General features: G+C 41.8%; 1 protein-coding gene across 3 annotated transcripts in view; it reads left to right on the plus strand.

Annotated features, from left to right (window-relative positions):
• The first annotated feature begins 1,583 nt into the window (after nucleotides 1-1,583).
• The window catches only part of GASK1B (golgi associated kinase 1B), a 61,729-nt gene continuing 50,664 nt past the window's right edge, over nucleotides 1,584-12,648 (plus strand). Inside the window, exons 1-3 of one of the 3 annotated variants that reach the window (XM_045295781.1) lie at nucleotides 1,584-1,644; nucleotides 1,995-2,155; nucleotides 2,816-3,961. In XM_045295781.1, coding sequence (XP_045151716.1) covers nucleotides 3,049-3,961 — 913 coding nt within the window. In that variant the 5' untranslated portion in view covers nucleotides 1,584-1,644; nucleotides 1,995-2,155; nucleotides 2,816-3,048. Of the gene's footprint in view, nucleotides 1,645-1,924; nucleotides 2,156-2,815; nucleotides 3,962-12,648 lie in introns of those variants that run through there. The other 2 variants (XM_045295783.1, XM_004708734.2) reach the window with 2 other exon arrangements.

Consider the following 12,648-nt stretch of genomic DNA (forward strand, 5'->3'; position numbering starts at 1 on the left):
GAAGCAATTCAATGGCAACTTGTTACCAATTCATCCCTAGTATCACTATAAGAGGAGCCAATAAATTGGTAGTTTTCTAATAAAGAAATGTGATAGTTACTCAATTTCACGTCAACTTGATAAATAAGTGTAGGGGAGGAGTCTATCAGGGCACATCCTGATGATGCCTCCTTGTGGGCATGACCTTCTCATGAGAATTCTGGGAACTTCCTCTCTCTCTCTTTCTGCCTTGGTCTTTTTGTTAAGCCACTTGGAGACTTGCTGAGTCCCTATTAGTGCCACTCTCTCTCTGCTTCACCTTCCTGTTGAGAAGCCACACTCAGAGACCTGGAGGAGCCACATGGAGACCCACGCCAGCACTGAGATGCTTCCACCAGCATTGGGTTCACAAGACTTTTAACCCACCAACCTGTGATCTTCCTGCACTCCGCATCGTTGCTTGTGCTGTGTGAGTCTGAAGAGGGATTTATGGACTAATATCGGACTTATGGGCTAATATCAGACTTATGGACTTGATCTGGACTTGGCTGGGATGTTTTCTCTTTGATATAAAGCTCTCTCTTACACACATATGAGTGTCTCTGGATTTGTTTGTCTAGTTATTCTGACCTAATGCAAGGATATGTATATTTTTGTATATGTGTGGAGGGTGAAGGTGGAGGGATCAAACAAATTAACATAAGTAACTCTTACCTACCTCTTTAATGTTTCTCCATGGAAAACATTGCTTTAGAAACACTTAAACATTATTACCTGGCCTCTGCTTTTATTTTGAAAGGTCCAGGTTGTTAGTCTTCTGAATCTATGAAAATAATAACACAGTTATAAAAAACAAAGCTCTACCATGGTTTGTTACTTAAGAAATTACATTTCCTATCTGGAAAACAACTCTGCTATGAAAGTATGCTTCAAGAGCTTATAGAAAACTATTTTGATTCCTCACTTCTCACAAAGTTTCACTAAAACCCATGAAGTTGAACTAGGTGTTCATTCATACTTTAAGACCACTATCAGTATTGGAATTAATTATTCCTTCTCCTCCCTCCATTGAGCAGATTTTGAGGAAGAAAGGTTTGCATTTAAGAGTACTGATGTAACAGTTCTATACATTTTCACATTTAGTCACTGGGAAGTTAATAATTTTCTTCTAGATATGATCTAATTCTTCACTCTTCGGTTTTGGGATTTTAAAAAAATGGAGTATTGTTAAGATAATAGGCTGTACTAATTTCTTACCACCACCCTCTCCCCCCAGAAAATATTTTCCAGCCAGAGTGGGGAAAAAAAGTCCTGTCATTTTCCTGCTTCCTAATTCTACTTGCCACAGCAGCAAATGTAGAAAGCCTACATGAGACTTCGAGGCCATCAACCCCTCCCTGCCTCTGTGCAAACCATTTAAGCCAATTACTAAGCAGTTTTTAAAGCCACTTCCTATTAGAAGGGATCCACAGCTGCTTTACTGGTGAACGGTTGCACTATTACTTCACACTGCAGATCTATCCCTATCTAAGTGAACCCTTACTTTACTCTGCTATTTTCTTTCTCATTTGCGTTAACTCTTTCCTCCTTTTCATAACAACTTCTAAGCCTTCCTTATCTTCTCAGAAGACAAATGTTACTCTGTATGAGGCCAAACCAGTAAAGGTGAGTAGCATCCCTGGAAGCCCCGAGACATGGGTGGAAGGGGCTGTGCCACCTCTCATGTCACAGTATGTCTATGGGGCTGGGGGGCTCCACCAAGCAGTGCAAACACTCCCTGAAGCCGACATTTCTCAGTCTGTGAGCAAACAGGACACTAGAGGGCTCCCAGGAGTTACAATGAAGTGAACAGTTAATTTGAATGAACACGGTTTGGTGCTTTTATTTTTTTTGCCCACCTCGCCAGGAATTTATTAAATAGAAGTTTATGTTTTAAACTATTAAGAAAAGGATATGGTTAAAAACAGTTATCAGCAGCCAGTTTGTAAGTAACTGCTCTGCTTTTCAATCAGTAGTTTTTGAGGGAGCTTTCACAGCAGCACTGAAATACTTGAGACGAGGAACACTCTTGACCATGAAATATGTTCTACTTACCGTACATGCCTCAGCCTTTAAAAGTTCTTTGGATTACAAGCAGGACGGCATTCTCCCCGGAGCCGCGCACGGGGCCAGCTGTGTAAGTGAAGTTGCTTCTTCTTTTTAGTAATGTGAAAAAATGGAGCTAGAAGTCGATTTAGTTTATTTTAATTTACTTTGCTGAAAAGAAAAAGGCATTTTTTAAAAGTCTGATTGATATGCCTGTGTTTGAGTAAATGTAACTGCTTACACGATATATGGGTGTTTATGGCTTTATGTTTTACTAAAACTGAATGAAAGATAATGGAACATGTCTGAAGAAAAATTTGCACGACTAGCTAAGAAAATTATCTAATTTGGATGCTAACACTTGGTATTTATGCTCAATTAACTAATGCATGAGTTTAAAAATTAAACGTGCTTTTTAAAAAGTATCTATTACTTTACTTGTCAGTTATTTTTGAATTTAAAAAGGACAAGCCAGAGCATTTTTAAACTTTAACGATCTTTCTCTGGAACCTAATTCTATGACGAGCTACAAGTTAGAAAATATTCTTGAGTTGTGCGGTTTCTTTTCACTATTTAGAACTTAATATGAAGCTATTCATCTAACTTGTGTTGTTGTTGTCGCCTGATTTTTAAAAAAGCATTTTGTGATGGTGTTTATGAAAGGAAATGGTAACTTTATTTCTCATTACTCTTAGAAAAAGTACTGCTTGAGACACGTGACTCACTTAACTCTCTTGCCATTCATTCCCAGAAACAAGCTGCACGTCTCCCGGGGAGGCTGATTACATTTTCAAAGATCTATTGTGCCAAGTGGCAGAAACATGGCCAACTCGGTGACCGACCCTTTACTCCCACGGTGATCTCCTGGAGACCACTTCGACCCCGAAGCGGACAAGTCCGTCCAAGTCAGGAAAGCATGCATCATGTCAGTCGGAGTCAACGGCAGCCTTTAAACGCTCTTCAACATGTGGATGCTGTGGAGCAATGAGCTGCCCAGACAAGCCCCGACAACTCAGAAACTGGTTCATCTGCTCGCTGTGCATCCCACGGCTGTGTCAATTCTGGAGCAGCCGGCGCCCCAGGACCCGGAGGAATCTCCTGCTGGGCACTGCCTGCGCCATCTACCTGGGTTTCTTGGTCAGCCAGGTGGGGCGTGCCTCTCCCCGGCACAGAGGGACACCAGCGAAGGGGCAACACTGGAGCCCCGACGCCGTCCAGGCACCTTTCCTAGAGGTACCTCTGGATGGTCCCTTGACCTCTCCTGAATCCCTGCGCAATGGCACCCCCCTGCAGCCCAACGTGGTGTACATTACCCTCCGCGCAAAGCGCAGCAAGCCCTCCAATATCCGAGGCACAGTGAAGCCGAAGCTGAGGAAGAAATCTGCCATCGCACCTCCCGCCCCTGGGCAGGACCTTTTATTGCGCCCATCCCTCCAGCCTCAGGAAGCTGCCCTGACACCAGGCGCGAAAGAGCCTGGGTACCCCCAGGGAAGAAGCCTGGCCAAATTTGGGGTGCAGCCCTGGAGGTTGGATCTGGATGCTGGAGCGCTAGCAGCGCGCGCGGAGTTTCGGGCGCCCTGGACCAGGGAGGGCAGCATCAGGATCTACAGCGAGCGTGCCCCCGCGTGGCTGAGCAAAGACGACATCCGTGCGATGCGCCTGCTGGCCAGCAGCCCCGTGGCAGGCCTCCAGCCTGCATCCCCAGGGCGCGGGGCGCATCTGCTGCTGCTGCTGGGGAGGAGCACATCGGGCTCGGGGCCCCACTGCGGCTCCAGTGCCTGTGGTCTGCTCAAGCCGCCCTTGGACATGAGTGAGGTGTTCGCCTTCCACCTGGATAGGATCCTAGGTCTCAACAGGACCCTGCCATCAGTGGGCAGGAAACGAGGGGTCACCCAAGGTAACAGATTTCACACGCTTTCTTACTTGCAGCTGTCGGAAGGTTCTGGTTGATTTTCTCTTTTATTCCGGCAAGCTCTTCTTAAAACATTTTCCCCACCCACGTTTCACATTTGGGCAGCAGCAGCAGCTTGTCTTTCCATACACTTGGCATTCTTTATGTTCCCAGCTCTGGGAGGACGTAAGCGTTCCCGAGAAGTGCCGGAGTCACCACGCAAGAGTAAGCCCACACTGTAATCTTTGCTCCCTGTGTCCCTTGCTGCACTTCCCAGTGGCTTATTAAATCTAATTAAATCCAGCGGCAATTTACAGGAATAGGAGAGGAAGCAAAAATGGAGGGTAAGAACTTGCTGACAAGCAGGCATATTCTGAGATAGGTATTCTGTGGGAGGAAGTCGAATTTTATTCACTGGGAGTTTTCAAAAGTGAGGAGGAAGTGTGTTATCTTTTCTCAACAGATGGGATCTTTTAAATATGTCCAGAGCCAGTCCATATTAAAACCGTTCAACGCTTCAGTTTTACAATATTTATTGTTGTTGTTAGTTACCAGTTGCTGTCAAGCCTATTCTAAGTCAGAGTAATCCCAGAGTGGTAATAAACTTAAAGAATACTCCCTTATGTCCTGGCTGCATAACATTTAGGAATTTCACGGAGGTTCTCATGGCACCTAGGTGGGAGTTGATTAAAACCCTTTTCACCAAATGAGAACCAAACTGTATTTCCAACGGTTACTCCCTGGAAGTTTGAGCTATTAGAATGATTTGGCATTCCTTACTTATCCTGTTTGGATCTAGGTGTCTCAGATCCAAAGGTAATTTTTGATGACTCAAGTTCAGAACCGAGTAAGAAGGCCTCTTTTTTTCTCCTTTGTAAACTGTGTGTGTGTGTTAATTGAGGCAGTTATACAGAACACATATGGTTCTGTTAGGCTGGATTATCTAAAGGAACAGAATCAGTGATACTCATATATATATGACAAAACTTCATATCAAAGAGTAATTTTATAGAAGGCACCCCTGCCTAGTCCACCTCAAGTCTGTAGGTTCAATGCTCACCGCAGTCCTCCCCAGATTCACTTAGCTGCAGGCCCAAGACACAGAAAGGTGAAGGGAGAGGCAGGGAGATCATAGGACAGTGGGTGCGGAATTCCACGGATCCAAGGCTGGTGGGAGCATGGCAGGGTGCCAATAGCTCCCAGGGTCAGCGGCTCACCTACGGCCACCCCTGGAGGCAGAAAAAAATCCAAGCCAGAAGGAAGGTAAAGGACAAGGGAGAGATACATTCCCAGTCTCTTTCTTATAAAAAGGCCATACCTGCAAGGAGGTTGATCTTCATCCAGTACTCCACATAGGTACTATCAAGTTGATATAAAATTTAACTATCACAGCTGGTAAAAAACAAAACAGGCATGTTCATATGTAAATATATGTACATATGATGATGGGGAAATAGATCTCTGTGCATCTATTTATAGGTTTAGTATTAAGGTAGCAGATGGACATTGGGCGTCTACTCAAGTATTCCCTCAATGCAAGAACACATCATTCCATGATGCTCACCTTCCCGACCCAATCGTTGAAGACAAATCAGGTGCATAAGCAAATGTGGTGAAGAAATCTGATGGTGCCCAGCTATCAAAAGATATAGTGTCTGGGGTCTTAAAGGCTTGAAGATAAACAAGCGGCCATCTAGCTGATAAGCAACAAAGCCCATATGGAAGAAGCACACCATCCTGTGTGATCACAAGGTGTCGATGGGATCAGATATCAGGCATCAAAGAACAAAAAATCATATTATGAATGTGGGGGAGTGTGGAGTGGAGACCCAATGCCCATCTGTAGGCAACTGGACATCCCCTTACAGAAGGGTGGCGGGGAGGAGATGAACCAGTCAGGGTGCAGTATAGCAACAACGAAGCATACAACTTTCCTCTAGTTCTTAAATACTTCCTCTCCCCCTCCCCCCAGTATCATGATCCCAATTCTACCTCACAGATCAGGCTAGACCAGAGGATGTAAACTGGTACAGATAAGAAATGGAAACAGGGAATCCAGGACAGATAAACCCCTCAGGACCATTAATGAGAGTAGCCATACCAGGAGGGGAAGGGGAAGGTGGGATAGAAATGGGGAACTGATCACAAGGATCTACATATAACCCCCTCGCTGGGGGACGCACAACAGAAAAGTGGGTGAAGGGAGATTTTGGACAGTGTAAGACATGAGAAAATAATAATAATTTATAAATTATCCAGGGTTGGTGAGGAAGAGTGGGGCGGGGAGGGAGGGGAAAATGGACTGATACCAAGGGCTCATGTAGAAAGAAAATGTTTTGAGAATGATGATGTCAACAAATGTACAAATCTGCTTGACACAATGGATCTATGAATGGATTGTGAGAAGAGTTGTACAAGCCCCCAATAAAATGATTAAAAACAAAACAAACAAAAAACCCCACCAAAATACAAAACAAAACAAAACTAATTTTAATTGAGCCCTTACTCTTTCCTACATAGACTTTATGTATGCACTGACTTCTATTGTTCTCAATTCAATTCTCTGACGTAGGTGTTACGTCTAGACTGGGTTCTCTGGACTTCAAACCAGTGAAGTTAGACAGACAGACAGATTATAGATGACAGATAGTGTTCTTTTAAAGAAATGGCTCATACGATTCTAGAGGCATAGCATGGATGGTTTCTGACTGACATAGTAGCAGGGGCCGGTAAACTAAACATCAGCAGCTTTTTAGTAAATAGCAAGCTCCTGGCTTATAGGCCTGCAGAAGCTGAGAAATCCCCAAGTCTACATGTCAGATCTGAGAATCCTCGCTCACATCCCTAGAACTAGAGGTCAGAGGATGATGTTAGATGCAGCATTTAGAGAAGGTGAGCTTTGCGATACCTCAATGTATAATGGAATCAGGTAACCCCCCAAAGAAATTCCTTTTAAAACCGATTTCCTGTTCACATTGGATCACCAAATGGAAGATGATTATATACCAAACCACTGAGAATCTTAACCTAGCCAAGTTGAAACATAGCAATAACTATCATAAGTCAACGTCTTATCAACTTGGCACCTATACACATCTTCTGAAATCTTATATAATCTCTAAAGTTATGCTGTGCATAACATAATACAACTGACATCCATACAACGGAAAGCACACTAGCTCTGTTTACATAAATAACAGAATAAGGGAGGGAAGATGACCAAGATACTGTCATGTATATACTTTTATACTTGTACAAACACACACACACACACACACACACACACACAAAGGATACAATTACAGCCTTGCTTCTGAAGTTGCCCATGTGGTTATAGCTGATGTTTATATTGCCTTTTAATCACCCATTCCATTTTCCCTTTGCTTTCAGCAAGCACCTCAGCCGGTCATCTCTTTGCGTGGTGGGTGACCAAAACCATCATTCCTGAAGGGTTTGGGCCATCAGGACTCATGTTGGAATTGGATTGCTGTACTTTTCCGTGGTCTTTGATAAGGCATGAAATACTAAGAAGTGTCCCCAGAACTCTCCTGTATTCCAGATACACTCTTTACTTCTGCTGCTTATGTGCTCTGGAATTCCCATTCTTTGAAATGTTATACATAACCTCAGCCATCACTTGTCATTATTATGTCCTTTTAGTAGATGAAACAAATCATGGTTGTTCAAGAAAACATGTAATTGGCCACAACTTTCACAGTTGGAAAATTGCTGAGTTCAGTTTCAAATGCAAGCCCCGGAAAACTTCAGAACACAAACGCTGAAGCACTAGATTTAGGTGACCAAATTAGTGATCATCTTATCTGAAACACTGGAGCAAAAAGATGTGTGGATGGACATAGGTACGGTAATTATACGCTGAAGCTTTCTTGCACAAAGCAGCTTTCTTGTCAGAGCACAATGCTGTTTGGTTTCATGTCGGAAAGTCTCCAGGAGAGTGAAGGGGAATCCCGGAACGTGGCCTTCAGCTCAGAACCCTCATGTGCTTTCTGAGCTTCTTTACGACGCTCCTGGATGCAGAATGGGATAATGTGCTGGCTGGGGACCTGGGCTCTGTCCCTGGACTGACTGGTTTTGAATTACCCCCCGGTGGGACTTGAACATGTTATTGCCTCTCTCTTTACCTCACTTTTCTCCGTTGTCAAGTGATGATACACTAGTGACCATTGTTAAGCATTGGCGATTGTGATGATCACACTAAGCATGAGGGGGCAAGTTCGCGGATGGAGTATAAATCCCTGGGAAGAATCCCAGAAGTGAATTGGGTACCGTCCCTTCTTCCACAGGATCTATTCCTAGTTCACTCACACAGCTTCCTGAGCAGAGCTAGATTCGAAACCCAAGGCTTCTGGCTGCCATTTTCCGTATCATTATGAGAACTATAAATAATTTAATTCTCTTTATTTTAATAGTTCAAGGTTGTAAAGTACACAGAAGCTGTGATGAGACATATATAAAGAGTCTTAAGTTGTCAGTATCTTTTGCCATCCACTTGTGTCTGGTGCTTTTCTGATTTCTTTTCTGTCTGATTGCCACAGAAGTATTGTTCTTCTATAAACCCCTTAAGCTCTTTCGGTCTAAGCAGAACTGTATTTTAGTTTCCTTGCCTGTCCAAGAAGGTGGTGGATTTTTGTTTTGGCTGCTGATATCAATTTTATTTTTATTTTTTTACTTAAAAATTTTTTTTAAAAATCATTTTATTAGGGGCTCATACAACTCTTATCACAATCCATACATCCATCCATTGTGTAAAGCACATTTGTACATTCATTGCCCTCGTCATTCTCAAAACATTTGCTCTCCACTTAAGCCCCTGGCATCAGCTCCTCATTTTCCCCCTCTCTCCCCGCTCCCCTCTCCCTCATGAACCCTTGATAATTTATAAATTATTATTTTGTCATATCTTGCACTGTCTGACGTCTCCCTTCATCCACTTTTCTGTTGCCTATCCCCCAGGGAGGAGATTATATGTAGATCCTTGTAATCGGTTCCCCCTTTCCAGCCCACCCTCCCTCCACCCTCCCAGTATCGCCACTCTCACCACTGGTCCTAAAGGGATCATGTGCCCTGGATTCCCTGTGTTTCCAGTTGTTTTTATCTAGTTATCTCACACCATATCTATCTGTGTTCTGGCTCATCACTTTATTTTATAAGTACTTGTTTCATCACTGGTTCCTTCAACCATTCAATTCTATGAGGAGTGGATGCTGCCTGTCTTGTTTAACGTTGCATTTCTGAATCCTAGTGCAGAGTACATGGCACATTGTAGGTACTCAACGGATATTTTTGAATGAATGTAGAAATGCATTCTTGGCCTGCTGCACTACCTCTAAATAGTAAGTTTATTTCTGCCTCCCGCTTCCAGTATTCACAAGTACTATTGCTTTCTGTCCTAAGTCCATGTTGGGGTTTCTCCTGTGGGATCTTAAAAGTGCTACTGTAATGGTAATGAAAAATGTTCTTGTAAGCCTCATTATAATGCAAATGATAAGGTTTACAAGGCTTGTTTCTATGAGGACCATCAATATTGTCTTTGGCATCACAATATAGGATAATTTGATAATGGATATTCTAAACAGGATTTAGTTTGGTATTTCTCTGATAATCTGGCTTATCTAGGAATAAGTTTTTAACCCTAATTCAGAGAGTGAGTGACTTATAAACCATTTTTTCCTAAATATTGTTTTAGCTTTCTGACTTTCGATGAATGTTTATGAAGATACTATATTCAAGTTTAATACTAAGAATGTAGCTAGTTTTCAGTGAGTTGAATGTAGTGATTTAGATGGTCTCAGTTCATCTTTCCAAACATCTTATACAATGGGAATGTTTATCTCAATTTATAGAGGAAGGAAAGTTGATAAGCTCCCTCAAGGTCACATGAATTATTTGTCTGTGAAGAATTCAAGCCCATCTTTTCTAACAGCCAGGCCTTTCCTCATTTCATTAAGCCCTTTTGCTCACCAAGTCTTCTAAGGTGCACTGATGTGTGTAATCACACGACTGCGCCACAGTAGTGTATGTAGTTATGTGAAACTATGCTTAATGGAAATATGTTAAACACACTGATGTTTAGCCCAGATCCAGGCTGCAGCATCCTTGTTTTGCTCAAGAAAACAGTAACTATAAGGGTCACTGACTGTTACTACAAGCCAGGCACTGTTGTAAAAGCCATACTTGTATTATATCATGAATTTGTCACAAAACTGTACTGAGGTGGGAAATTCTATTTTATAACCGTGGAAAAGAGGTATCCAGAGGAATGAACTACTTTGCCCAAAGTCATACAAATGCCTATATATAGAGAGAAAGAATCCTAAGCGACATGCAAAAGAGAACCTAGTGCTACGATTTGAATCCTTTGTCTTCCCTCAGTCGATCATTAATGTTTTCTGCTGATACAGCCTAAAGATGAACGTTGACAAAGATAAAGTTTGTCTTCAGTGTTTTGAACTTTGGTTGAAACTGACGTGGATAAGGCAGTCGGCACAGAGCGACTAAATCAAGTTAGATTGGGACCGTTTCTGGTTGTATAAGTTGATCAATTCTATGGTGGCTGGGTCAGCAGTTGGCATGGACCAGTATTAGATCAATGGAAGAAAGATGGGGCTGTCTGCTCCCATAAAGAGTTACTCCTTGGAAAACCCAATGGGCAGTTCTACTCTGTCTTATAGGGTTACCACGAGTCAGAATCAACTCAATGGCAGTGGATTAGGATCTTTTTTAATATAAATATCTATGTTAGAAGCGATTAGACATACTGACTTTATAATGTATCCCTGACAATTTTCTCACCAAAGTTGCTCCAAGATATTCTTTTAAAAAACGAGAAGGGTGTGTATACTTTGAAAAGGGCAAGGATGTACTTGGTGGCAGGGAGTACCAACGGTATCCCATACTACAATATCAAGCAATTATCATGAGAGCAATTTCTAATTCTATGTAAGAGAATTAAACATTAATGTCAAAGGAACTTAAAAAAAATCCATCATTGCAGCATGAAACTTCTTCAATTGCTAGAAGAATTCTATGAAAAATCTAGTGTTTTGTGTCACGTAGTGCCTATTTAAAATTTGGCATTGTATCTAGTGTATGTTTTAAGAATTATTGTTATTATAAATATTAGAATCATACACTAAACTCTCATCAGGTTGCTTCGGTTAACACACAGATCTTCAAGTGAAACTTTGATTATAGAGGAGTGAAAAAACGTGCAAACTTTAACATGGTGGATAGCCTCTGATTCTACCATTATGCCAACATTTCTATTCAAATTATTCTTTGACAATTTAATGTTGATAATATGTTCACTTAAGTAAACATATTATTTAGTATTAATATATCAAATTGAATACAGCTACTTTTCTTAGTCCGTACTGAACCGGATTTTTCTTGTTTTATTTAATTTATTTTTTAAAAAGATTTTTCTTGTTTTATAAAGAAAAATTGTGTGCATGCAGAAATGACTAAATATCTTTGTGTGTATGGGGCCAAACTATCTTTCTAAGAGTGTCAGATCATTACATAGGTTCTCAGCTACTCAGTGGCATTAATATATTTAAATACTTAAAAAAATATGCTTAAAGGAAAATGATAAAGCATTTTAAGGTATCTTAAAATAGCTATCTAGGGATAAAACAGATTATGTCTATGTAAAAGCTGAGAACATAGGAGAAGAAAATCCAGCACCCATCTGTGATCTTCAGTTTAGTAGCAGCCCTGGCAAATCATAGTAATGTGAATGGAGCCCAGGGGACCTGGGTTTGGTAGCATTTAAGCACTGTACTCTTTTTCATGTCCAGCATGGAAGATGCATTATGTTTGCTTTATTTTTCGGAGGCTGCTCTATTGCCACAGAGCTGTCATACTGAATTAAGGTAGCCTGGTTCCAGGAATTCTGTATGTCGTTTGCTTAGAGGACAAGCTGCAGGCACCTCCACAAGCTTCCACTTAAATTCATTGTGGATCCCAAGGTGCTCACATGGTCTCTTCATATTTTACAGCAAGAGAAATACACCTTGTGTGTTTCACGGTTTTCGGTTCCAAACCAGCAGCACTGTGAGCTGCTGGGAGAGCAGGTGTGGTTGGCAGAGCAGGTGAAGCCAGCTTTGACTTTCAGGTGGCGTTGACCTCTCAAGGAAGGATCGAATCATTTTGCTGGAAGTCTTGAGGGTAACAGATGTCCTCAGAACCTGGGAGCATGATGGATTCCAAATCCTAGAATTCTTTGACATAACTGATAACTTTCTTAAAATATTCAGTTGGGAGTAAAATTGGTGTTGGTAGTGGCAGTTGGATAAATACCAACTCATAGTGACCTTATTTTTTTAAAATAATAATCATTTTATTAGGGGCTCATACAACTCATCACAGTCTGTACATACATCATTTGTGTCCAGCACATTAGTACATAGGTTAACTTCATCATTCTCACAACACCTGCTTTCCACACGAGCCCTTGGTGTCAGCTCCTCATTTCCCCCTCCCTCCCCGCTCCCCCCTTCCCCCTCCCCCTTGATAATTTATAAATTATTATTATTTTGTCATATCTCACACCATCCAACGTCTCCCTCACCCACTTTTCCACTGCCAATCTCCTGGGAAGGAGGTTATATGTAGACCTTGTAATCTGTTCCCCCTTTCTCCCTTACCTTCCCTCCACCCTCCCAATATTG

The sequence above is a fragment of the Echinops telfairi genome, unplaced genomic scaffold, assembly GCF_000313985.2.
Source record: "Echinops telfairi isolate 266 unplaced genomic scaffold, ASM31398v2 ScPeMD7_5868;HRSCAF=6743_0, whole genome shotgun sequence".
NCBI lineage: Eukaryota > Metazoa > Chordata > Mammalia > Afrosoricida > Tenrecidae > Echinops > Echinops telfairi.